A 26,349-nucleotide genomic window follows, 5' to 3' on the forward strand; every position below is an offset into this window, starting at 1 on the left:
GCCCCTTTATTTATTAAGACACAAAAGCTTGTAGGTTTTAGTTACTATTTCTAATTTCTATCAATAGCCTTCGTTCTATATATAGGTCCATTTATTTATTAATTTATATGAAAAATGAATTTTCCAATGTTTGGTAAACGCATTTTCAATGGGAGTTCCAACCCCCCCAAAAAAAAAAGAGAAAACGGTTTCTACACACAAGTGTAGATAAGTTATCTACACACTAACAGTGGAGGGCATATCGTTTGGGTGATCCAAACCATTCATTTGATTGGCCCTCACATAGATATTGTGTCCACAAAAAATTGGCTCCATAAGATCATCCCAACCCTACGATTTGTGGAGGTGAAATGGACGTGTATAAACCTTCATATATTTGTCCATTTTTTGCCTCCATGGTTCAAAGGGTTAGGATGATCCTGTGAAGCTGATTTTTTGGGCACACTCTATCTATGTGAGGGCCCATCAAATGAATGCTTTGGATCACCTAAACAATGTGAGCCCCACTGCATTTTAAGCTAGTGTGTAGATAACTTATCTACACTTGTGTGTAGATAACTTATCCCCCAAAAAATTCTTTATTTTTTTATAGAAAACGTGTAAACCTACTTAGGCCCTGTTTGGTCTGTGATAATTTTTTGGAGAAGTTTTGAAAGGAAAAATATTTCCAAAATGTCCTACTTTATTTGCACACGAAAAGAGATATATAGCTTGCACCAACTCTGTTCAATTTTTACCTAGAGAGACCTTCAATTTACGATGCTCCACCGGATATGTTTTTTTTGCAATCTGAAAACAGGTCCTTGTTCCGTTTGGATACCACAAAAATTAATCCTTATTTGAACTGGAATTATTTAATCTTATTTGTAAAAGGGATCATAAGTACGGGTGCAACTTGGGCCGGGCTCAACTCGAACCTAACGGGTTCAATCTGATTTTGGCTCGGGTTAGGGTTGGGAAAAGACAAGCCGGTTTAATTTAGGGTTGGGTTAGGGTTGAGGCCTTGGCAATCCAACCCGAACCCGAGCTCCGTCCTCTAATTTTTTTCATAATTTTCTTAGGATTAGGTTTTTTCCTTATATATTTTTTTTGTTTGGCCCTAGATGAATGTGAACCCAACCCGACTCAACCCAAACCCAACCAGACCTTATTTGGAGGCGACCTTGGAAGCCATTGACCTCAACATTTCTAAAACTGTCATAGCTACAAGAAAACACCACATATTACGCATCATTAAAAAAGGGATTTGCTAGGTCATTTTGGGCAAAGCCAGTTCGCGGCTGACTTTTGCAGGTGAGCACAGCCATGTCAGATGAATTAAATGATTAAGAGCATATTTCGCTGTTCTCTCATGCAAATTTCAGCAGGGAAATGGCTTTCCGGGACCTAGCAAATGTTGACTTATTTACCCATTTTGATGGTCTCACTGGCCACCAGACTTATTTACCCATTTTGAATTTATATGTCTTTTGTCTTTTAGTTTGTCCACTTTAAGCTTTTGTGGCATTTTCAAAGAAAAACTTGAATTTCCCTCCATTCTCTTTTTGTGCTCTGTGGAGACATTTAGTCCCACATTCGAAAGTGGAGGAATGGTTCATTGGTATATATTAATTTTCACTTCATTTGCTTTGTGAATGAGAAGAGGAAAAGGGGACCTATGCACATGAGTGGCCGAGTGGACCCGATGGGCTGTTGGCTATACCATACATGCGTACCGCCCGGCATGGCCCGGCCAACCTCACATATGGCTAGAAGCTTTTCCTCTAAATTTTATTTTTTATTTTGTTACTGCCCATGTAAATTCTCCCTTAACTTCGAGGTTATTGGTGCATAACTTCACCGCTCTTGGTAAATAACCACGCCATTCTTAGTGAACAACTTCGTCGTCCTTGGTGAATAACTTCACCTTTATTATTAGTGAATAATTTCGAAGTTATCGGCGATATTAACTTGCATCGTTTTGGTTTTATAACCGCCCAAAAAGTGCAGCTTTATCCTTTCTTCCCGTTGGGCAACATTCAAAATTGTTTCCTTACTGTGTCCTTTAACTAAGGATTAAGGACGCAACTTTTGTAAGTCTTTTTATGGTGTTGTTCTGTGTTGAGAGATACACACGAACATAAACATATTTCTCTCCATTGTCTCTATTCTTCTCCCTTCTAGTTCTTATTATTTTGCAAAGTTTTGGATCGTTTTCTTCTCTCATCAAGGCTGCATAAAGCGTGATCGCTAGCCATCCAGGCAGCGTGACTGCATACCCCCTAGAGCGGAGTTGTTGAATCCATAAGACATACGCCAGAAGACCCAATTTGCACCACGACTCTTCATATGTGAGGGCGATACTGGTCTCGAGGACAGCGAATTAAGATTCATGCCTCAATTCACTGATAAGTTTTTTCTTCATTATTTTGCTGTTATTTTATAGATCTATTACTACAATGCTATCAAATTCTTCAAAGGTACAATCTAAAATCCCCCTAAGTATTCCGTAACAACAATCTTGAGATAAGTATACAAATTTTTATAAATAGATATTTTGGATTATCCAATCATGTCTTCGACTCATGCCGGAAGACCTTAAAAGTTTGATGGATCGGATTTTATGAGATGGCAACAGAAACTGATTCATGCCTCAATTCACTGATAAGTTTTTTCTTCATTGTTTTGCTGTTATTTTATAGATCTATTACTACAATGCTATCAAAATCAGATTCTTCAGAGGTACAATCTAAAATCCCCCTAGTATTCCGTAACAACAATCTTGAGATAAGTATACAAATTTTTATAAAGAGATATTTTGGATTATCCAATCATGTCTTCGACTCATGCCGGAAGACCTTAAAAGTTTGATGGATCGGATTTTATGAGATGGCAACAGAAACTGATTCATGCCTCAATTCACTGATAAGTTTTTTCTTCATTTTTTTGCTGTTATTTTATAGATCTATTACTATAATGCTATCAAAATCAGATTCTTCAAAGGTACAATCTAAAATCCCCCTAGTATTCCGGAACAACAATCTTGAGACAAGTATACTGATTTTTATAAAGAGATATTTTGGATTATCCAATCATGTCTTCAAATCATGCCGGAAGACCTGAAAAGTTTGATGGATCGGATTGGATGAGATGGCAACAGAAACTCAGGTTTTTACTTACAACTCTAAACTTGAATATGTGCTATCCGTATTTGTTAATAACATAGAGGAAAATGAACATGCTAGATCTCGTGTTTCTAATAAATTGAAAAAGGATGAATACATATGCAGGGGAACACATTGTAAATGCTTTAAATAATAAATTGTATGATGAATTTGCAACAGAACTTTGGGAAACCCTAGGGAAGAAATACCTAGTATAGGCTGCAGGATCTAAGAAACATGTCATAAGTAAATATTTCAGATTTATGATCGTGGATGAGAGATCCGTAACGGATTAATTGAACGAAATTCAATTGATCATGGTTGTCGTTATATGAGAACTCATGGAATTTTATAGTGGTGATGAATTTCTCTTGCATTATATGTTTTGCGAAATGACTATGACTATCAAAGTTGTTTGCTTATGTTAAATTGCATACTTGATCCATCTGTTATAGGACGCTTGTCCACACAATGAGCATTAGCTCATTCCTTAAATGTCATTTTTTCAGATTACGGGGAATAGATACAGATACGCGGAATGGGAAATGGGATGATGAGTGAGGATTTACTTAGTTTGGACATTATTAGATTTATTTATCTTATTTCCAGCATTAATAGAGACAAAAAAATTTGTTAACGAATTTATTTATTGAGGACATGATACTTGCAAGGGGGCGGAGAAGGAGAAGGGCTCTTGATTGGATCCACATCATTTTTGGTAACCTTCCGAAAACAGATGAGATAGTAAATTGGGTTGCACTTTAATGACGTGGATCCAATCAAGAGCCCTTTTCTGTCTCTTTATGCAAGGGCGCCCTTGTATCTATCATTCCTCTTATTTATCATTGGTTGAACCTTAAGAGAGAGTTCTTAATTTGGAATTTAGTGAAGGACTTACTCTTAATTAAAGGGATCATGGATTTTAGTTGCTCCAAAAAGATTTTGAGTGGTTAAAGATAAATGAATATAAATTCCTCGACTTTCCCTTTTTTATCCATGATCTAAAGCTCCATCCTCCATGTAAGAGAGACATGGCTCTCGTCTTACCACCCCCTTATTCTTTCAAAGGAATGGCTTCAAGGGTTTTTAACTCAAGGCCTCGAACTCGCTATTTAAATCCCAAATCCCCGTATCCTGTTTGTAAAGCCTCATGGCAAGAGGTCTGCTTTTCTATCTGCTTCTTCTTCCCTACTTGAAGGGTTTTGTTCTCTCTCTCTCTCTCTCTCTCTCTCTCTCTCTCTCTCTCTCTCTCTCTCGATTTTGATTTCAATCTCGGACTCTTGTTGTAGCTTGCTGGGGTTCTAATATTCTCTGCGATTCCTTTCACCGCCGTAAAAGCCATTGCCAACAGTTCCATTGGAGAGGCTCTACAGAAGAGGTTACAGAGCACCAAGAAGGTTGCCATGGAGGATTCATCCAAGTTCAAGGCGTTGGCAGAAAGTGCTAGAGAAGAGAGGCAAGTTGAGGGTTTTTCAGTGTTGATTGTTTGATTTGAATTTTTTTTTCTTTTATATTTCTTGGGTCTTCTTTGTTTCTTGAATGGGGATTGGTTTAGGGGTTCTGGGTTTTGGAAAATGTGGGAATTTACATTGCCTTTTGTTTACACACCCCATAATTGAAATTTTGAAATCAATTATTGCCTTTATGATCAGGCACCCATTTAGGCGTTTGGCATAATTCATTAGATTAAAAATATATTAGGATTTGTATACAGGAAACACAAGAACTCAAGAAGAGAAGAGGGTGTCTCCCTCAACTTTTATTTAAAATTAGATTAAAAACTCAATAATCATAACAAAGCCAGCCAGCCCCCACCCACCCTCCCCCCCCCCCCCCCCCAAAAAAAAAAAATCCTAATTCGTGCATTCATTTATAATAGCAGCATTTAGATGCAAAAAGAACCATAATCCAACAATAACTTGTCTTGGAAAAGAAATATATTCAAAATAAAAAATGCTAGAGATAACTTTCATAGCTATTGTTTCGAACATCCTTCAATTGATTTCCAGATCAGTCAATTTACTATTAAACACCACGATTGATGGATTGGAGTTTCAATCGGTGGATTGCGTCTTCAACATGGTAAAACATGTGTTTCTTCTTAAACCATTGATGGATTTATTCGTAGCATGATTCAGAACCTCTATGTAATCATGTCCCACCTGATCTGCATCATTCTCTCTAGGTTGAGAGGAGGACTCGTCCTCAAGTTCAACTCTTATTCTTTCATTGAATCTCATTGATATGGAGCTAGGTGCTTGATGTTGAACTCATCAAGAGTAAGATTATGGCTTGGAAGGTTCAATCGGTTGGCATTGATGTTGATCTTTTCAAGTACTTCATAAGGATCAATCTTCCACGGACTGAGTTCACTACATTAAGCACTCAGGGAACAATCTTTATTGAGGATGACCCAAGCAAAATCTCCCACATCAAACACTACTTTCTGGCGATGTTTGTCCACATGATTTTTCACGTGAGAATCAATCTTATGAGGTTTAGCATCAACATTTTTGTATTACAATATACACGCTTCATGTTTGGTACCAGAGCAAGATCAAGGCAGATTTAGAATTAAATTCGAATGCCACCTCAGATGGATTGAATTTCCATAATCTGTTTGTAGACCTAATGAATGCAAATTTGGCTTCGAATAAAGCATTATTCTCGAATTCTTAGGATTGCTCCCAAGAAGGCTACAAAGAAAATGACCAAGGCTTCAATTCACAACATCCTTTTTCCCATCGATATGTGGATGACAAGTGCTACCAAATGAGAGTCTGGTGCAAAAAAGTTTTCAAAGACTTAGCCAAAAGTTGAAGTAATGGAACTTGACACATCGTTTAGGTGAACAATCTCATGGAAGTATAAAGAAGTGATATGTGATGCATCCATTGTCTTCTGAGAAGCTATAAGATGCCTCATCTTTGAAAATCGATCAACTACTAAAAATGCCGAATCCATACCTCTTTGTGTTCTTGTATGACTCAAGACAAAATCTATACTCTTATCTGTCCATCGAGCTTCTGGCATAAATAACGACGTATAAAGTCTGGGATTATTTGTGATTCTCTTCGAGGTTGAGCACGCATGGCATCATTCAACAAATCAAAACACTTCCTTGTGAATAGATGGCCCAAATGATTCTGTGGCTATAAGTTGTATAGTCTTATCTCTCCCAAAGTGTCCTTCCCCATGCAGCTCTTGGATGATTTTGACCTGTAGAGTATTTTAACACAATTGATTTTCTTTAAATAGGAAACCATCTTGAATGAAGAAACCATTCCACTTTCCTTCATATGTTCTTAAAGTACAGATCATAAATATATAAATCACGACACATCTCAAACCCAAGTGCCTTGGTGTGTAAGATTTAGCAAAGATGGTCTCCATCGTAAAGCATTGGCTATGCGATTTTGAACGCTCAATTTGTGCTTCAATATGAAAGTGAACTCTTGTAAATAAGCAGCCTACTTTGCATGTCTTGAGCTATGCTTTGTAGGCTATTACTAATATTCAAGGATTCATGATTGAAATATTAGACAAAGTCTCTTTCAATCAAATAGTCGCTCCAATGTCGTAGAGTTTGCACCACGGCGTTAAACTCGTCATATGTGGAATAGTGTAATTTGGCACCGCTAAACTTCTCACTTTAATAAGCAATGTACCCAAACCAACATTAGAAGCATCAATGAGCGACCTTTGAATCATTTGGATCATGAACGTGCCACTACTTCAAAGGTCGTGAATTAGGGATCTTTTAGTGTTCTCCAGTTTTGACAAGATAAAAGGTTATGTTAAACTAAAGTATAAAAGATAAATAACACCTCTCTCCAGCAGCTTAAGCTTCTGGAGAAGTTGGTAAGTTAACATGGTATCAGAGCCAAAGGTCTCGAGTTCAAACCTCCCGGGTAGCAAAAATCCACATGCGATGGTCGGCCCAAAGTGGGACCACATGTGCCACGTGTTTGCCAAGTGGGCCACACGTGCAGGGGAGTGTTAAAGTATAAAAGATAAATAACGCCTCTCTCTAACAGCTTAAGCTTCTGGAGAAGTTGGTAACTTAACAGGTTAGTCCCCTTCTGTTTAGGGCATGTTTGTCAACTGGTTTTTTGAGCTTTGTCTCGACATTCTCGATTATTAGATGCATGATGAGCCTTAAAACCAGTAGGGTTGACTCATCATGATAATCCAAGTACCAAACATTCTTTTTGTCTTTGCTTTTAGATGTGTCTCTACACAATCCTTCATATGGTTTGCCGTGTTTTTTGGTCCTACTTTGTTGTAGTACTTTTATTTATTAATTTTTTTGCCCAAATAAATAAATTACAAGCAAAGTTAAAGCATGAACACTTCCCCTCTCCTGCTTCCCTGCAACCACACACCCACAATAAAAAACTACATCTCCAAGGAGAGGAGCGGCCAAGACAGTAAAGAATAAAAATTTTGTATTCAACCCCATATTTGCTAATATTGGTGATATTGTTTGCTTCCCTACACATGAGGCTTTCATGTGATTGGCTTTCAATTACCCTATTTCATAAATTTTTATCAAAATAAGAAAAAAGATTGGTGTATTGCCAAGTCAACTTCATTCCTGATAGTTATAACCAACGAACTATTTGAGAAAGCACCATAACTGTTATGAATGCTAAACTCTGCTTTCTGCCACACCTACATGTACGAAACTGAAAGAGCAGAATGTGCATCTCTAAAGTCTTAAAAATTAAATGACCATTTGGATATTATCTGAGTAACTTATTTTTTTTGTTACATTTAATGACATAACACTTAACTATTGTTCAGTTTTTGGTATGGAAAGGAGCGCCCTCTCTGGCTTGGTCCTATCCCTTACGAGTATCCTGCGTACCTCGCTGGAGAATTTCCTGGTGATTACGGCTTCGATGTCGCAGGCCTGAGCAAGGATCCTGTAGCCTTCCAGAAATATTTCAAGTACGTAAACTATGCTATATTTTGTTCATCTTTAATTACCCACTAACACGTTGAACATATTACATCCTTCTCATCACCATCGAAAAGGCAGTTGGCACTGAACCTTATAACTGATATGGAGATAGGAACCAATTTGACCATCTCTACTGATCAGATCAACCTGAAATAATTATGCTTGTATGAAATTCATTGACAAAACAATTTCAAGATGCCCATAGACTTGCCAAACCCAACATTGAAGTTTTCAATATTCCAAGACGAAAATTCTAAGTTCTGTTACCTCCCTGCAGCTTTGAAATACTTCATGCTCGTTGGGCTATGCTTGCATCACTTGGTGTTCTTATTCCAGAATTGTTAGACCACTTTGGCATTGTGCACTTTGTCGAACCTGTGTGGTGGCGAGTTGGCTATGCAAAGCTTAAGGCAAGTATCTATGCGGCATGATAACTTATGAACCTGGGAAAATTTTCAATTAAACTTTAATATATTACTCAATAGTGGTTTCATTTACACCTATTTGTGTGATCTAATGATGCTTTAAGGACAGTTCATTCCAACTTGAAATCCTTCACTCATTATTTTCTTCCAAAAGTAAAATCACTTGGCATATTTCATCTGTTGGGGGGAGGCTATGGAAAGTAGTGGGTGGGTGGGAGACAAGTGTGAGTTCTAACTTGAAACCCTTCTTCCTCAAAGATTCCGTGGTGTGCCTTAGCCCTTCTTGATTTTTTTCGATTCTCTTCTCTAATTTCTCCAATCAAGAGGGATTTGACTGACATCCTTAAAGTTTGTTGGTTGTCAATGTATAACCTTGAATAACTGGTTGGTTTCAGGTGTACTGTTTCTGATGAAGCATCTTCTATTGTCATTATTAAACGAAAATGACCCACTGATATAGTTTGTCAATTTCCAATGCTTGAAATGACGTCTTAGTCATGCTTTTCTTAATTACTATTTTCCAGCGTATCCACAACCTTCACGGCCCATCTATAGATTAATTTATGACATCATATTTGTAAATTTAACCAATATAAATGTTTATATTAGTTGCATAGGCTCTTATAGATGGCTAGCTACAAAATTTAATATATAATATAACGGAATATGTAATTATAATTGCATATCTCTTTCCTTCCCTCACCTTAAATGTTACCGTGGTGGTAGCACCCAATATCGAGTGCTAGGATATAATGTAAGCCGTGGTATGTTGAATGTTCTGTTATGGTGGAGAGCTTTCTAAAGAACCACCGAAGTTGGAGCCACAAAAACTCAGGTTTCAATCTCATTGTGTGAAAATTGCATGGACATGTTCAAAGCGTAACATTCCCAAAAAAAAAAAAACATGTTCAAAGTGCACATGAAGTGTTTTGCCCCTTCTCTGTAAGGCGGTAGGTTCAGTTAATGCCTAAGGTAGAGCACATAGCTGATAATATTCCTTTGAAGGGTTAGTGATGGAAAACTAGCCCCAACTGCCATTGCAAACTGCACTTTTCAGCATTTTGTTAGGTTAGGACTTTAATTTCACTCATGCACCAACTTCCATTTATTGTCTGCCATTGTGACAATCCAATGCATGGGTTCTGATTTCAGTGATTCAGAATAGATAATGTTCTGGATGGTTAATAGGTAATTGTTAAAAGTTCAAACTCATTGCTCGTGAAACTGTACTTTACATTGCTTGGAGATGCTTATACAATCACACAAGGCAAGATGAATTGCCATAGAAAAGGGTTTCCCCGCAGAGTCAGTACAAAAAACAGAACAAGGAAAGAGGAATCAGGAAGCCCATTCAATAATCATAGGGGAACTTCGTCCCCTAATACAAGATGCCTTTTAAACATCCACTCTCCGCCAACTCACCTACTATCTCATTAGTTGAGCTTGGTTTAATGATTGAACTAGGGGTTGATGGATCTCCACAGAACAAGAACTTCCAAGATGTAAACCGCTAGCCTCGATGAATCCAGTGATGAGGGCATGTGAAATGCCGAGTTTTGTTCTAGATTTTATTGTTACGGCTTCTCCGTAAGATTTTTTAGCAGTTGCAACCCAAGTTCCATTTCAATATAGTTCTGACTATCCTTACTGTTTACTTTCATGAATTTATCAACTTTAGCTATCAATACTCATTGATATTGTTATATAAAATTATTGTCATATTTGGTCACTTCTAATGAAGAATTGACTAAGATCTGCTGCTTGGTTAAACAGTTGCAAGTGAAGAGTATTATTACTGACTGAGCAATTTTCTTTTGTAATCAGGGTGATACTCTCGACTACCTCGGCATTCCTGGGTTTCACATCGCCAGAAGCCAAGGAGTAAAGGTCCCTGTAAAAAAGAGTTTATGAATTTTTCCTTCTAAAATTTAGGGTTGCAACAGAAGTCGATTTTTGAAAATGTCTGGTTAAAAGATTAGGGTTACAATAAAAATTTTGTGTTACAACAAAAAAAGTTCTATATAACAAAAAATACTGACAAGACAAAAAAAAAATGACAAAGAGGGGATGGACCTATTTGCAAAAAAATAAAGAAGATTACTAATGATTGAGAGGTAAAGAAATAATAACTAGATTACCCATAGGAGAGCTTGGAGAGTCCTAAGAAAAGGATAGTTCGACGGTATTCAAAATCTCTCAGATAACATGTTGAGTCTGCATGAATCCAGTGCCCTAATCCAGGCATGTGAATTGTAAAAAAACAGTGAAAAAGAGATTACACATGAATTTACAGCTCATTTGTATCTGTACTTACAATAGAAAGACCATTCTGTTTTGGTAAACATTAATCCTTTTGCTAACAAATTAACAATAAAAAGATGATGATCTTAAAAGCGAGCTGAGCAATCACCACCCGATATCTGACTCCAATAAGATGTTTTGGCCTTTCAAACTATCTTTCGCATCACCTTGACTGCTGTTGTAGCGTCCTGATGGTTCATCAAGCAAATATTTGCTCTCTTCAAGATTCAGTGCAACCCACGGGTGCACATCTGGCCTTCTTAACTGATCGAGCTCCGCAACCACCTCTCTCATTGTCGGCCTTTCTGCTCCTCTCATTCTCAGGCACCTTTCTGCAATATTAGCAACTGCATATAGTTGCTCTCTTCCTCCTTCATCCACAATTCGTTTCTCCAAGATTTGAAAGAGACGGTTTTCTTTCATTGATGAAATGAAATACATAGAAAGATTTATGCCTTCCTCGGACCGCTTGGTAGAAACGGGTTTCTCCCCTGTTAAGAGCTCCAGAAGAACCACTCCAAAGCTATAGACATCACTCTTCTCAGTTAATTGACTTGTTTGAAAGTATTCTGGATCCAAGTACCCCAGGGTCCCTTGCACTAACGTGGTTATTTGAGTATAATCCAAAGGAACCAATTTCGAAGCTCCAAAATCAGACACTTTTGCTGTGTAATTTTCATCTAGTAGTATATTGGTAGATTTCACATCTCTATGAATGATTGGAAATGAAGCTGCAGAGTGCAGATAAGCAAGAGCACTTGCAGCTTCAGCAGCTATTCTCAAACGATTTTCCCATGAAATGGATGATATATATCCCTCATCATGGACATGGTGGGAGAGGGTTCCATTGGAGACGAATTCATAAACAAGTAGCGGAACTTGGGTCTCTAAGCAACACCCCAACAACTTCACCACATTCCTATGATTGATCTGTAGAAGAATGGAAATCTCATTTATAAACTGGTCGATCTGGATTCCATCGGCTACTCTAGACTTCTTAATGGCAACTATTCTGTGGTCTGATAAAATGCCTTTGTAAACTGTACCAGAACCCCCTCGACCAATGATTCTGCTTTGGTCATAATTGTCAGTTGCCCTTCTGAGCTCCTCTTCAGTAAAGATCTTGGCGGTCTCCGTAACATTTTCATTGGTAGAAATTCTTTGTTGTAATAGCATACCTCCATTTTGTTGGAAGAATTTCTCTTTCAGCTTGATGAGCCTTCTTTTCTTCATTCCCCAATATAACCAAGAACTACTAACCAGTAGAAACAAAAGGCTAACACATACACCTACATCAACACAGGAGAAGAGTAAGTTGTTGAAATATTCTCCTTATCGGAATTGAAATGGTCCCATCTGTTTCCCACCAATGTGAAGCGGTTGAGCTCCATTTCTAAATCTCCAAAAGGACACAAAGAAGGATCTCATCTATTGTAATATGTGTACTAAGTGAGTGAAAAACAATCCTCATTATCCAAATAACATGTGGGATTGTATAGGCAATTTGGCAAAGCAATTTCCCAGCCCATATTTTTCAAGAGAGAAGTGCTGCACTAAGTGAGTGTGAGAAACAATCCTCATTATCCGAATAACATGGGATTGTATAGGCAATTTGGCAAAACAATTTCCCAGCCCATCTTTTTCAAGAGAGGTGTCACCTCATGAGGTAATTTGGGAAAACAAATTTAGCTACGAGGTGGGTCTTCTCTATTGAAAAGATGAATGGCTTTAATTGGCTAAACAGTCTTGACTAACAAAATACATTGTATTTCATGTGTAGAGTCTAATTTATATGAAATACATACATACATATGTACATACCATATATGTGTGTATATGTTAATGATATCGGCACTGCCATGCTTTGATAATGGGGTGAAATCACCAAGTTTTCCATTAGGGAAATGATTTCTGCACTCCAATGTTTTGATAAACATGCGCTCACTTGTTTGTCATGTAGAATTTAAAGAGTTTTAAGAGCTTTTTGAGAACCGTAATATCCTCTGACATCCCTTTAAATACTACATGACAAACAAGTGGAGCGCATGTTTATCAAAACACTGGAGTGCAAGAATCATTTCCCTTTCCATTATTTAGCCAATTGTTCCCAAAAAGCTCTCAGAAGCCAATTAAGAATGGAAAGACAAGGTGATTTCACCCAGCACAGTTGTGCCAATATCAGCAGCATATATATAAATATGCAGGAAAGTGATATCAGCACAACCATGTTTTGATAATATATGCAAACTTACCTTGTCCTAGGCTATTGATATTGGCACTGAAATGTTTTGATAAAGAGCCAAACATGCCTTGCCTTTTACTATCTAAACGGCTGTAAAAGGCTATTACAATTCACAAAAAGCTCTCAGCAACCAATTAAATATAATAACAGACAATTAAGCTCGTACCAATTTACGGGTGCAACTCGGGTCGGATTCAACCCGAAAAAATCACTCGTCAGGTTGTGTTTGAGTTCGGTCAGATTTGGGTTGAGGAAGTTGAACCTGGGTCAGGTCGTGTTCGGGTTGACCCGATCATCATCAAAACTAGATATTTAAAAAATAACTGAACCAACCCGACTTAACCCCACCCCGAATCAGGAAATCGGGTTGGGTTCGGGTTGTGAAATTAATTTTTCGGGTTGGGTCGGGTAAGCCTTCATTGGTTTGAGTGTCAGGTAGGGTTCGGATTGACGGTTAAGAGTTTCAGGTTGGCTTCAACCCGACATGATCTTGCACCCCTATGTACCATTCGCAATATGTGTTCGTGTAACATATTTTATTTCAACACGAAAACAGTACATGCCATGGGTTATGATGATCCTATGGATCTGATTTTTGGTACACACCCTATCTATGGAAGGGCCTTCCAAATGAATGCTTTGGATCACCCAAAAAATGTGAGCCCATATGATTTTTCTGCACTCGAGAGCAGAAACAGTTTTTCTATATATATATGAGTGGGCTACGAATTGACTATAGTGAGCAGAGATAGACATATCTCCACGGCAAAATCGTAACTACTCAGAGTACGTGGAGCAGATACGGTTGATATTGGCCACACCAGAATAAAGAAGGGTAGTCTGATCTCAGACATGCTTCAATGTTGGAAGAAGCATCAAAGGACTAGCAATATGAGAAGCCACTCTGCCAAAGTAGTGTACGGACTAGGGCATCCTCTTGTTCCAACCTACCATAGGTAGGATCAATAGCAGGAGTGGAGGACCCTCAAAACGAAAAATAACATTTTATTTTTCCAATTGTGTACAAAGTAGGTAAGACCAGGGACCCTCAGATGGATAACACAATTCAAAATCGATTGTGACATAGGCTCAGAAATTAGGATCTGAAAAGCACTCCGAAAAGGATCCCCATGAAGGATTTAAACTTATCATGACGAAGACAAAGGTGGGTCTGTTGGAACCCCTCTTACACAGTCTCTTTATACAAGACGTTTTCATTGAATGTTACAATTCCCAATGAGCTAAATTTTTGTCAAAACGAAGAAAATTCTAAACAAAGAGAGAGGGAAGATACACTAACAAATCGGTGGAAATTTATATTTGGGATTTTCTAGGGACCATCGCAGAAATTCATTTCCCAGCTGGCTATTGCATGTGAAAGCAGCCACGTTTGGGATGGTCCCTAGCAAAACCTTCATATTTTTCTAAAAAATACAGAAATGGGCCTCAACCTTGAATTATATTGAAGCATTTTATTTGAAGAGTAAGTGCGATTAGGAAGGAGATTAAGAAAGGATTACCTATAACAACTTGGATGGTTGGAAATACGTTGGCAATGCAACCATATCCATCTATCCCATAATCGCCATGTTTGCCCTCTGGGCAGATACAAATATAACCAGATTCATCTTTCTTATTCTTGCAATCCCCTCTTTTGCAGGGATTTGGATCGCAGTCATCAACTTCTACAACGCCATCACAAGCAATTACAGCTTTCGTCAGAGAGAGAGAGAGAGAGAGAGAGAGAGAGAGAGAGAGAGTACCTAGACAACCATCTGGAAGGTAAGCGTTCCCATCGAGGCCCGGATGGCAATAGCAACGATACCCACCGCTGTTCGAATCTCTACAGATACTTTTCAAGCCGCAACTATAAGTAGATGAGTTTCTAGCTTCTTCACACCTTTCTTTCCCTACCACCCAGTCTAGTACCATTGGGTATTTTTTTGTTACTTCATCAGTGAAATTTTGAACGGAGAGAAGTTTCGTGGAGAAATGAAAGGAATCCTTATCAACTATAAAGGCGTAGCTACATAGGCCGAGATGCCTGGTGCGGTTGCTGTAGCTAAAACTTTGAAGGGAGAATTCAAAGAATTGGCGACCCTTTGGGACGGGGGCTTGGCAACAGCCAACACCTGAGCACGACCCGTTGTTCAACCAGTCGCTGGTTGGGCAAATTGAGGCACATCCAGTAGTGAAATCTGTAGTATTGTCGCCTCCACCGATGTAGGCGATGGTATCACAACCAATGGCAGTGAAACTGTTTCGTGTATCAGAAAATGTGTAAAATGATCCTTCTAAACTAGTAAACTTCTTACCAGATCCATTGCGGATCCATGTAGAATTAAATTGGGATTCATTGCGCCTTGGGCCCAACTCTGAGTAACAGTCCCATACCATCAAACCAGCAATGCGTATTTGCCCTTCTAAATAAATTTCAAGAACCTCAAAGTTACCAAGGAAAGGCCTTGGAGGGTTGAAGGATGTATTGCAGTTTATTTGCAAGCCTTCAACGACACAGTTGGGATCATCTCCGATGCCAAAAGGGTAAGGAATGGCGACATGACCGCATCTATCTGTACAGCCAGGTTTTCCTATAGAAGTTGCTAATGCTGTTGTTAGCAACAATAGCTGAAGCAACACATGAAATACCATTTCTTTTGTTTTTCTACCTTCTAAAATCTCCTCTTTGATTAAATAACAAGAAAGAAGCCCGGCTTATGCGCTTAAGCTCACCAAACTTATGGTGAGCTTAAGCGCCCCAATCACATGGGGGCCCACTTTGTTAGGTGATCCAAAGCATTCATTTTAAAGTCCCTTACATGGATAGTCTGTCCATTTTTGTCCTCCACAAATGGAGGGGTTAGGATGATCCTATAGAGCTGATTTTTGGTACACCCCCTATCTATCATAAGGCCTTTAATATGAATGCTTTGGATCACCTAACAAAGTGGGCCCCCATGTGATTGGGGAGCTTAAGCGCATCATAGGTTTGGTGTGCTTAAGCTCACCAACAGTTCTCTCTCTCTCTCTCTCTCTCTCTCTCTCTCTCTCTCTCTCTCTCTCTCTCTCTCTCTCTCTCTCTCTCTATATATATATATATATATATATATATATATATAAGTGAAGCTACACATACGTGTAGCTAACTTAGCTACACCGACGGCTTAAAATACAGTGGGCCCACATTATTTGGGTGATCCAAACCATTCATTTGATAGGACCTCACATTGATAGGGTGTGCCCAAAAAATCAGCTCCATTGGATGATCTCAACACTTCAAACTGTGGAGGCAAAAATGGACAGATTTGTGAACGTTTGTACATGTCCATTTTTGCCTCCACAAATCATAGGGTTGGGATGATCCTATGGAGCTCATTTTTTGGGCACACCCTATCTATGTGAGGGCCCATCAAATGAATGATTTGCATCACCCAAACAATGTGGGGCCCACTGTATTTTAAGCAATCGGTATAGCTAAGTTAGCTACTCGTATGTGTAGCTAAGTTTCCTCTATTATATATATATATATATATATATATATATATATATATATATATATATATATATATAGAGGAAAGTGTTTCTACTCGGTCCCCTAGATAAGCTTATCTACTCCTCCCTTTAAAAAAATACAGTGGGCCCACGCTGTTTGGATGATCCAAAGCATTCATTTGATAGGTCTTAACATAGATAGGGTGTGCCCAAAAAATCAGCACCAAAGGGTCATCCTAGCCCTTCGTTTTGTTGGGCACACCGTGTCCAAAATGGACGCATATAAACGTGGACGTTTATATGTGTCCATTCTGGGCACCACAAGGCACTACAAAACGAAGGGCTAGGATGACCCTTTAGTGCTGATTTTTTGGGCACACCCTATCTATGTTAAGACCTATCAAATGAATGCTTTGGATCATCCAAACAGCGTGGGCCCACTGTATTTTTTTTAAGGGAGGAGTAGATAAGCTTATCTAGGGGACCGAGTAGAAACACTTTCCTCATATATATATATATATATATATATATATATATATATATATATAAAGGAAACTGTTGGTGCGCTTAAGCTCACCAAACTTATGGTGAGCTTAAGCGCCCAATCACATGGGGGCCCCTTTGTTAGGATGATCCAAAGCATTCATTTGAAAGGCCTTATCATAGATAGGGTGTGTACCAAAAATCAGCTCCATAGGATCATCCTTACCTCTCCATTTGTGGAGGACAAAATGGACAGACAGTGTTTGTCCACAAATCTGCCCATTTTTGTCCTCCACAAATGGAGGGGTTAGGATGATCCTATGGAGCTGATTTTTGGTACACACCCTATCTATGATAGGCCCTTACAAATGAATGGTTTGGATGAAACTGTTGGTGAGCTTAAGCGCACCAAACTTATGGTGCGCTTAAGCTCACCAATCACATGAGTCCCACATTTTCTATGGTGATCCAAACCATTCATTTGTAAGGCCCTATCAAAGATAGGGTGTGCACCAAAAATCAGCTCCATAAGATCATCCTAACCCCTCTATTTGTGGAGGACAAAAATGGGCAGATTTGTGGACAAATAATGTCTGTCCATTTTGACCTCCACAAATGGATGGGTTAGGATGATCCTATGGAGCTGATTTTTGGTACACACCCAATCTATGTAAGGGCCTTTCAAATGAATGCTTTGGATCATCCTAACAAAGTAGGCTCCAATGTGATTGGGCGCTTAAGCTCACCATAAGTTTGGTGAGCTTAAGCTCACCAACACTTTCCTCTAAATATATATATATATATATATATATATATATATATATATATATATATATATAAGAGTGAGTTTATGAGGGATTTCATCTCTTTCTACACTTCAACAAAGAAAGAAAATGTCAAGCAAGGATTCAAGAGTAACACGCATTGGATCAAACACGACACGGTGGCAAAGTTAATTACCTTTGCGCAGCGGCCGGGGAGGAAAAATTCATGGCAAGGGTCCCACCACAATCGCATACACCAATGTCAGAACCTTTTTCTCCATAACGTTGGTTAAAATCCCAAGAATTCCCCTCTCTTCCCCTTTACCTATTGGTTTAAAATCCCGCACCATTTACCCTTTTCAAGAAAAGAGAAGTATCACCAATATTAATAACGTGTATTTCCAACTACCCATTTAATTTGATAAACACACCCTTATCAGTAGTGAGAAAATTCTCCTCTTACGTGTGGACTGTATACATTACAGCAACTGGCTAGACAAAATGAAAGAGACATCAGAGAAGAAAGTTATATATGTTAGGAATTCTAGACACATGAATTTAATGGCAATGCTCCACCACAATCGCATCGTGAACACCAATGTTACCACATTTTTCTCCATCTATGCTAGTGGCGCCAATGGGGTGCCAAACATTAGGAAGTCTCTGGGATAGATTTTTTTACAATAGTCAGTCATGCATCAATAGCGATCGAAAAGCAGCAATGACTAGCTCTAACAATGACCAAGACCTCGTATTATTGGTTTCAAGAAAGTAGTGCTTTGAATTTCAGACCCGTGAGGCATCTTCCTTCCTTGCGAGGGTTGGTTTCTAAAATCTATAACTATGACCCGTGTTCAATATTTTGTTTTTTTTTTTTTTTTGGGTGTGTTTATCTTCACCATATGGTCCATATCTGTCTAATGAATTAGTGGCGCCAATCGGGTGCCAACCAAATACACAACCTGGCCTCGGGTGGGCCCATGTCTGATACAAGTTAAAAGTGCAAAGAACTGACTTTCTAAAAGATCTCTTGTTAGGACTGTAGCCTAAGCTTTAGGTACAATGAAGTTTGAAAAAAAATGAATACATACCAGGGCTGGCTCGAGTTGGTGGTCATCCATGGGATGATGGTGGCACAATGAGATGGGCTTTCTCAAGCCCTATTGAGATTGCACGGCCTGGTACAAAATGAAAGAGACATCAGAGAAGAAAGTTATATATGTTACGAATTCTAGACACATGAATTTAATGGCAATGCCCCACCACAATCGCATCGTGAACACCAATGTTACCACATTTTTCTCCATCTATGCTAGTGGCGCTAGCATTCCCCAAACATTAGGAAGTCTCTGGGATAGATATTTTTTAAATAGTCAGTCATGCATCTATAGCGATCGAAAAGCAGCCATGACTGGCTCTAACAATGACCAAGACCTCGTATTATTGGTTTGAAGAAAGTTATGCTGTGAATTTCAGACCCGTGAGGCATCTTCCTTCCTTGCGAGGGTTGGTTTCTAAAATCTATAACTATGACCCGTGTTCAATATTTTTTTTGGGTGTGTTTATCTTCACCATATGGTCCATATCTGTAATGAATTAGTGGCGCCAATGGGGTGCCAACCAAATACACAACCTGGCCTCGGGTGGGCCCATGCCTGATACAAGTTAAAAGTGCAAAGAACTGACTTTCTAAAAGATCTCTTGTTAGGACTGTAGCCTAAGCTTTAGGTACAATGAAGTTTGAAAAAAAATGAATACATACCAGGGCTGGCTCGAGTTGGTGGTTGTTAGACCAAAAATCGGTAACAGGTACAGCAGTGGCGTAAGAACTGAGAGCGAGTGACGAGGGAGGTTGAGTATGAGTCCTGTGGTGAGTGCTTAGTCCTGCACAAGGCAAACGAGGTCAGAAGACCAGACCGGATTTTACTCCGGACAGGTCCTTCGACACTCAAGTCAGTATGAGCAAGAGTGAAGGGAAATGTCAGAGTTTTTAGGGAGAAGAGGGTTTTTAGCATTACCCATTAGTCTGAGCTTTAGTCCCCTATTTATAGGGAAGATCTGTTGAGGTGTCCTGGACAGGTGTCCAGGACAGGTGGTGGTCTGTGAGAGGCTGGATCTCACCTACTCTGGGACAGGTGGCAGCCCGTGAGAGGCTGGATCTCACCTACTCTGGGACAGGTGGCAGCCTGTGAGAGGCTGGATCTCACCTACTCTGGGACAGGTGGCAGCCTGTGAGAGGCTGGTGTTTTCACACCCCATCAGTTGCCCCCCAGTTTTCCAAGTCATGGAGGGACTTGGGAAAGTGTAGTCGGTTGTTTTTCTGGATGGGCGGACGCTGTTCGGAGGTGAAATGGAGAGCCTGGAGTTCGCAGTCCGGAGCTCGCAGCTCGGAGATCGCAGTCCGCAGTTCGGAGTACGGCTTCAACCGGACTGGCTCTTGACGCTTTTCAGAATGCGCCGTATCCAGTCCGGAGGTTGCAGTACGGAGATAGCAGTCCGCAGTTCGGAGTACGGCTTCAACCGGACTGGCTCTTGACGCTTTCAGAATGCGCCGTATCCAGTCCGGAGGTCGCAGTACGGAGATCGCAGTCCGCAGTTCGGAGATAGCAGTCGGCAGTTCGGAGTACGGATTCAACCGGACTGGCTCTTGACGCTTTTCTGAATGCGCCGTATCCAGTCCGGAGGTCGCAGTACGGAGATCGCAGTCCGCAGTTCGGAGATAGCAGTCCGCAGTTCGGAGTACGGATTCAACCGGACTGGCTCTTGACGCTTTTCTGAATGCGCCGTATCCAGTCCGCAGTCCGCAGTACGGAGATCGCAGTCCGCAGTTCGGAGATAGCAGTCCGCAGTTCGGAGTACGGATTCAACCGGACTGGCTCTTGACGCTTTTCAGAATGCGCCGTATCCTGTTCGGTTTTTACCGGACTGTTTTTTGTCGTCTTGCGGCCAGTTCGGTGCGGACCGGACTGATTTTTGTCGTTTTGTGAGAACGCGTTATATCCAGTACGGTTTTTTCTGGACTGAGTTTTGTCGTCTTGCGGCCAGTTCGGTGCGGACCGGACTGATTTTTGTCGTTTTGTGAGAACGCGTTATATTCAGTACGGTTTTTTCCGGACTGAATGCGGAGTGCGGAGTGCGGAGTGCAGAGTGCGGAGATCCATTCTTGGGACGTGAATATTTACGCGCGTGCTTGATCGTATTGATGGTGGGAGAATGTGTCCGTCATAAATAGGGGACACGTGGCGCAATCCGGATGACCTCGAGATGCGTGCATCGCATTTATTGCCCCACCGCCTCTTAAAAACTATATAAGGAGGTTTACCCCCCTTCACTTTTTACTTTTTACTTTTCATCTTTTTCCTCTTCTTGCTCTGGGAGTTTCCACTTCTCAGTTCGCAGCTCGCAGTCCACAGATCGCAGATCGCAGTTCGAAGCCCGTAGCTCGCAGTCGCGTTCCAAGATCTTTACGAGCTCCACTCACCGGTATTCCTCTCAGCCCTTCCTTTTACTATGTCTGGTAGTACTTCCAATTCCGAGTCCGGTACGGGGTCCTCCACTAGCAGTAGTTCGGAGTTTAGGATGCCTCAGGAGCCTGTAGTGGCTAGGGCGTCTGATAGGATAGACCTTGTAGATAGTGACGACGGAGGGGATAGGGATGAAGTGTTCTTAGATCTGAATGCCACTCCACCCTTGACTGGCAGTCTCCCGCGAGCAGGAGGGAGTGTTGAGAGCGACGTTGCTGAAGCGTCCACAACATTCCTTCCTGGCCGGGCGGTGGAGGTGATCGCTAGAGCGCGGATGGATGCCGATCCAAAATACAACTTGCGAGCTCTAGTCGAGGAGAACTACCTCACCAGGTCTATGCTGGGAGATATCAGGGATAAATACTGTGTGCCCCCGAGATTTGAACTGAGGGCAGCTATAGAGGGAGACAGAGCCTGCAACGAGAGCCAGGACCTCTGTATTTATGAGGAGTCACTGAGGGCAGGACTCCGATTTCCGTTGCACCCCTTTTTCTCAGCGGTGCTACGATACTACGGACTAGCCCCGGCCCAGGTAGCTCCGAACTCATGGAGATTATTAGTTGGGTTTTTATACCTCGTCCACGGTCGGTTAGAGAGGAGCGTGACTTTGTCACTGTTCCGTGCTTGTGCACACCTGAAGAAGCATAAAGAAGGGGGCTGGATCTACATTAGCCAGCGCCCTGAACGGAAGATAATCACTGGCATTCCTTCGTCGATTCACTCGTGGAAGAATAGATTCTTCTATGTTGTGGATCAGGAGGCCAGTGAGCCCTGGTCCGTCCCTCTAGTGTGGGACACTCCAGATACCTCAAAACTGAGTTGAAAGCCGCTCCTCGAAGGTGAGGACAGGATAACATTCGCCTTGATGCGGAAGGAGATCGAGCAATCGGGCCTCATCCGTTGTAAGGAGTTTTCTGAAGAGGCGATTCTGGTCGGGCTGGGCGTGAGTGCCGCGACTCCAGAACGTATGTAGCTAGACTTGTCTATGCAATCTGTTTATTTTTTATATACTTGCTTCTGACCGTTGGCTGCTCATTTGTCTTGCAGAGATGAAGAAACAATCAACCGTCGAGAAAATCAGGCAGGGAGCTCACCCGCGGGCACAAGAAGGTGCTCAACAGGCGCAGCAGGAGCGCCAGAAGAGAAAGGCGACTGTACTGGGGAGTCCGGCCCCATCACAGGGCACTCCTCCCCCATCCCAGAGGCCCAAGACTACGGTGAAGCTAATAGGCCCCTTTGCTCAGGGCGGTGGCTCTTCTAAGTCCGGTGGTGCTTCTACCGGAGCCGGTTCTGGGGCTCGTCCTCCTGCGGGGATTAGTGAGCACGTCTTTCGACCCAATTGGGCCGTTCTGAAGGATGACACTGCCCTAGGCGAGAGCCGAATAGCAGCAGAGCTCATGAGCAAGTGTTTGCTGCGGAAGGACAAGCAACAGATCCTTTACGAGCCGCCAGCTACAGGAGAGGAGGCTGTGCTATCCTCAGCTTACCAGGTAAGGAAGTGGTGATCCATTTGCTAACTTTCTGCCCATTTCTTCCTTTCACCATACTGATGCCTGTTTCTTTCTTCAGATCTTGCTCTACTATAATGACCTCAAGGAGAAGAGTAAGAAGTTCTCCCAAGCCATTACTGCATCTGAAGAGGTGAACGGAAAGTTGGCCGCTGAGGTGCAGGAACTTCAAACGAGCATCGGGCGAATAGAGGAGGAGAGGAGGTTGTTGAAAGAGGACCTGGCCGCAGAGAAGAGGAAACTGGCCAAGGCTGCTGAAGCCATGGAGGCTCAAAGAGGAAGAGCTACTGAGAGGCAAGAGAAGGCAGTGAAAGAGGCCACAGAGGCAAAGGAGGCTGAACTTTTCAGCCTGTCGAGCGAGGCTTATAGTCTTGGATACTACGACTGCCTCCAGGAGCTCCAGGCCTGCAATCCAAACTTATTGATGCAGAACATGACTCTCCCTGCCAGGCCGAAGATTACTGATGAGGAGCCAGATACTCCTGCTGATGCTCCTGCTGACATCACCTCTCTTCCAGATGCTTAGAATTTTATTTTATTTTTTTGACCTCTTTTTGTAATGGTCCTTGAGACCCTACAGCTCTTACCAGCATTTTTAAAGTGAATTTTGTAATGGCCCTCGAGGCCCCACATATTCTGATCAATGAAATCACATTTGTCTGTCTCTGATACTTCTCAACTGAGTGATTTGCTTGACTTTGTCTTTTTAATTTTGATAACCTGGGAATGAGGCTGTTGGTAGTCGAATTGTGACCAAGTACCCAAGTTTTGTGAACAGGGTTTCCAGTAAGTACCCAAGTTTTGTGAACTGGGTTTCCAGTGAGTACCCAAGTTTTGTGAACTGGGTTTCCAGTGAGTACCCAAGTTTAAGAACTGGGTTTCCAGTGAGTACCCAAGTTTTGTGAACTGGGTTTCCAGTGAGTACCCAAGTTTAAGAACTGGGTTTCCAGTGCGTACCCAAGTTTTGTGAACTGGGTTTCCAGTGCGTACCCGAGTTTAAGAACTGGGTTTCCAGTGCGTACCCAAGTTTTGTGAACTGGGTTTCCAGTGCGTACCCGAGTTTAAGAACTGGGTTTCCAGTGCGTACCCAGTTTAAGAACTGGGTTTTCAGATATAAAAGTGACACTGAATTTGCAAGAAGATTATTTATTCATAACAACAAATATACAAATTTACAAGATCACCTTTTCACGCCGGATAATTCGACTACTGATAATATTTCCTGAGGTTTTTGGAGTTCCATGCGTGGGGTAATAGGTGCTCCTCCAGTGTCTCTAGCTTGTAGCTTCCTGGCCGGATAACTTCCTTCACTCGATAGGGTCCCTCCCAAGTTGGGGAAAGTTTCCCTACTTTCGTCGGCTGGGAGACGGCTGCCTTTCTCAGGACCAGATCCCCTGTCCTGAATTCTCTGGGGCGAATTTTGGAGTCGTGATAATTCGACACCTTCTGCTTATAAGCGGCGACCCGGATTCGAGATTCCTCCCGGATTTCTTCTAGTAAGTCGAGATTGGCGCGGAGTCCGTCGCTGTTCAGTTGTTCATGGAAACTGATGACTCTGGGAGATGGGGTGCCTATATCAACAGGTATCACGGCTTCGGTTCCAAAAGAGAGGTTGAATGGTGATTCACCAGTCGTCGTGCGAGGAGTGGTGCGGTAAGCCCACAGAACATGGTAGAGCTCATCTGCCCATCGGCCAGCTTTTTCATCCAGCCTCTTCTTTATCCCTTGAAGCAAGATCCTATTAGTTACTTCCGTTTGCCCATTGGTCTGGGGGTGAGCAACCGAAGTGAATCTCTGTTCAATCTTTAGGTCAGAGCAGAACTTCCGAAAGTTCCGGCAGTCGAACTGTTTGCCGTTATCTGTGATTAAGGCACGGGGAATCCCAAATCTGCAGACCACTGCCTTCCAGAAGAAATTCTGTATATTCTGCTCAGTGATCTGGGCTAGAGGTTCTGCCTCCACCCACTTGGTGAAGTAGTCGATCGCCACTACCACGAATATGCGCTTTCCAGAAGCCGGCGGAAAAGGGCCCAAGATGTCCATCCCCCATACTGCAAAAGGAAGTGGACTGATAATTGGGGTCATCGCCACAGCAGGCTGGTGGATGGTGGGGGAAAATTTCTGGCACCTCTCGCACTTTTTAACCAGATTCAGCGCGTCTTGTCGTATGGTGGGCCAATACAATCCTCTGAGGAGTACCTTTATTGCCAGGGCTTTGCCCCCCAGATGTTCTCCACAGATTCCTTCATGAGTCTCTTGCAATGCGTACGCGGCGTCGCTTGGTCCCAGACACTTTAGGTATGGGAGAGTGTAGGACCTTTTATACAAAATGTCACTGCTGAGGGAGAATCGGGCAGCTCTCTGTATCACCTTACGGGCTTCCTTCTTATCTTCGGGAAGCTTTTCGTCCCGTAAGTAGTGAATGATCTCGTCCATCCAGCACAGCTCGTTCTCCACCTGCATTATTTCTGCGGCTTCTCTTTCGATGCTAGATCTTTGTAGGAATTCCATACGTATTCTTCCAAGAGTGGTGTACCCAGAGGCAGCCAGCTTCGACAGTACATCTGCTTTGGTATTTTCTGTTCGTGGTACTCTGATGACCTCGAAACTGGCAAACCGGCCGGAGAGTTGATGAACCTTGGCAAGATACTTAACCATACGCTCATCTCGAGCTTCATAGACCCCTTGGATTTGGTTTGCTACCAGCTGCGAGTCGCAGTATGCTTTTAATGTCCGTGCGCCGGTCTGAATTGCTAGGTTCATTCCGGCAAGGAGGGCTTCATATTCTGCCTCATTGTTGGACGCACGGAATCCGAATCTCAGGGCGTAGTCCGCAGTGAACTCATCGGGCCCGGTAAGGACGAGGCCGGCTCCACAGCCACTTTTATTTGAAGATCCATCGACGTATACCTCCCAGACTGGTGCGTTGGTCATGGTGTCCGGTTTGGTTGGCTGTCGCATGATCTCCTGAGGTTCTCCTGCTATACATTCTTCAGGGGCTGCCTTTTCTGTAACTGGGAGCTGTGCCGCTTCGGGGTCGACGACCTGTTGGGGGATGGTACACTCGGCTACGAAATCTGCTAGCACTTGGGCTTTGATAGCTGGTCTGGGCGCGTACTGAATATCGAACTCACTTAGCTCTACGGCCCATTTTACAAGTCGCCCGGAGATATCTGGTCGATGGAGGACCTGTCGAAGTGGCTGGTCAGTCAAGACCTTTACAGTGTGAGCTTGGAAGTATGGCCTTAGTTTTCTGGCAGCCATTACCAGCGCGTAAGCCGATTTCTCGACCCGCTGGTACCTTATTTCTGCGTCGTGAAGAACCTTGCTGACATAGTAGATTGGTTTTTGCTGGCGGTGCTCTTCGCGGACGAGGACAGCTGCCAGTGCCGTGGAGCTAACGGAGAGATACAGGAATAACTCCTCACCTCGCTCCGGCTTTGTCAATAATGGCGGGGAGGACAGATACCTTTTCAGCTCGTCGAAGGCAATCTGGCATTC

General features: G+C 41.9%; 3 protein-coding genes across 3 annotated transcripts; 1 reads left to right on the forward strand and 2 right to left on the reverse strand.

The window, feature by feature from the left end:
- Positions 1 to 4,100: 4,100 nt before the first annotated feature.
- On the forward strand, positions 4,101 to 10,831 carry LOC143850680 (chlorophyll a-b binding protein 7, chloroplastic-like). Its single transcript, XM_077359906.1, has 5 exons — positions 4,101 to 4,303; positions 4,433 to 4,599; positions 7,950 to 8,096; positions 8,387 to 8,519; positions 10,359 to 10,831. The coding sequence occupies exons 1-5, from the start codon at positions 4,175 to 4,177 to the stop codon at positions 10,443 to 10,445; spliced, it is 663 nt and encodes a 220-aa protein (XP_077216021.1). The 5' UTR covers positions 4,101 to 4,174; the 3' UTR covers positions 10,446 to 10,831.
- LOC143850636 (wall-associated receptor kinase 2-like) lies at positions 10,750 to 15,868 on the reverse strand. Its single transcript, XM_077359862.1, has 3 exons — positions 14,841 to 15,868; positions 14,598 to 14,762; positions 10,750 to 12,124 (listed from the first exon to the last, which is right to left on the reverse strand). The coding sequence occupies exons 1-3, from the start codon at positions 15,727 to 15,729 to the stop codon at positions 10,941 to 10,943; spliced, it is 2,238 nt and encodes a 745-aa protein (XP_077215977.1). The 5' UTR covers positions 15,730 to 15,868; the 3' UTR covers positions 10,750 to 10,940.
- An 8,087-nt stretch (positions 15,869 to 23,955) lies between these two features.
- Positions 23,956 to 26,112, reverse strand: LOC143865093 (uncharacterized). The gene is made up of 3 exons (XM_077375780.1): positions 25,656 to 26,112; positions 25,219 to 25,532; positions 23,956 to 23,973 (listed from the first exon to the last, which is right to left on the reverse strand). Exons 1-3 carry the CDS (start codon positions 26,110 to 26,112, stop codon positions 23,956 to 23,958), a joined length of 789 nt encoding a protein of 262 aa, XP_077231895.1.
- Positions 26,113 to 26,349: the final 237 nt, after the last annotated feature.

The sequence above is a fragment of the Tasmannia lanceolata genome, unplaced genomic scaffold, assembly GCF_043159265.1.
Source record: "Tasmannia lanceolata isolate RefF3 unplaced genomic scaffold, GAP_Taslan_0.1 ptg000003l, whole genome shotgun sequence".
In the NCBI taxonomy this organism is placed as follows: domain Eukaryota; kingdom Viridiplantae; phylum Streptophyta; class Magnoliopsida; order Canellales; family Winteraceae; genus Tasmannia; species Tasmannia lanceolata.

Coding starts and splice junctions, on each gene's coding strand:
- LOC143850680 (XM_077359906.1), top strand. CDS start 4,175: ATGGCTCTCGTCTTACCACCCCCTTATTCTTTCAAAGGAATGGCTTCA. Junction 8,097..8,386: donor GCCTTCCAGAAATATTTCAA/GTACGTAAACTA, acceptor ACCTCCCTGCAG/CTTTGAAATACTTCATGCTC. Junction 8,520..10,358: donor TTGGCTATGCAAAGCTTAAG/GCAAGTATCTAT, acceptor TTTTGTAATCAG/GGTGATACTCTCGACTACCT.
- LOC143865093 (XM_077375780.1), bottom strand. CDS start 26,112: ATGGCTGCCAGAAAACTAAGGCCATACTTCCAAGCTCACACTGTAAAG. Junction 25,533..25,655: donor CGCCCTGAGATTCGGATTCC/GTGCGTCCAACA, acceptor ACCAAATCCAAG/GGGTCTATGAAGCTCGAGAT.
- LOC143850636 (XM_077359862.1), bottom strand. CDS start 15,729: ATGGTATTTCATGTGTTGCTTCAGCTATTGTTGCTAACAACAGCATTA. Junction 14,763..14,840: donor CCTTCCAGATGGTTGTCTAG/GTACTCTCTCTC, acceptor ATGGCGTTGTAG/AAGTTGATGACTGCGATCCA. Junction 12,125..14,597: donor AACCATCCAAGTTGTTATAG/GTAATCCTTTCT, acceptor GTGTTGATGTAG/GTGTATGTGTTAGCCTTTTG.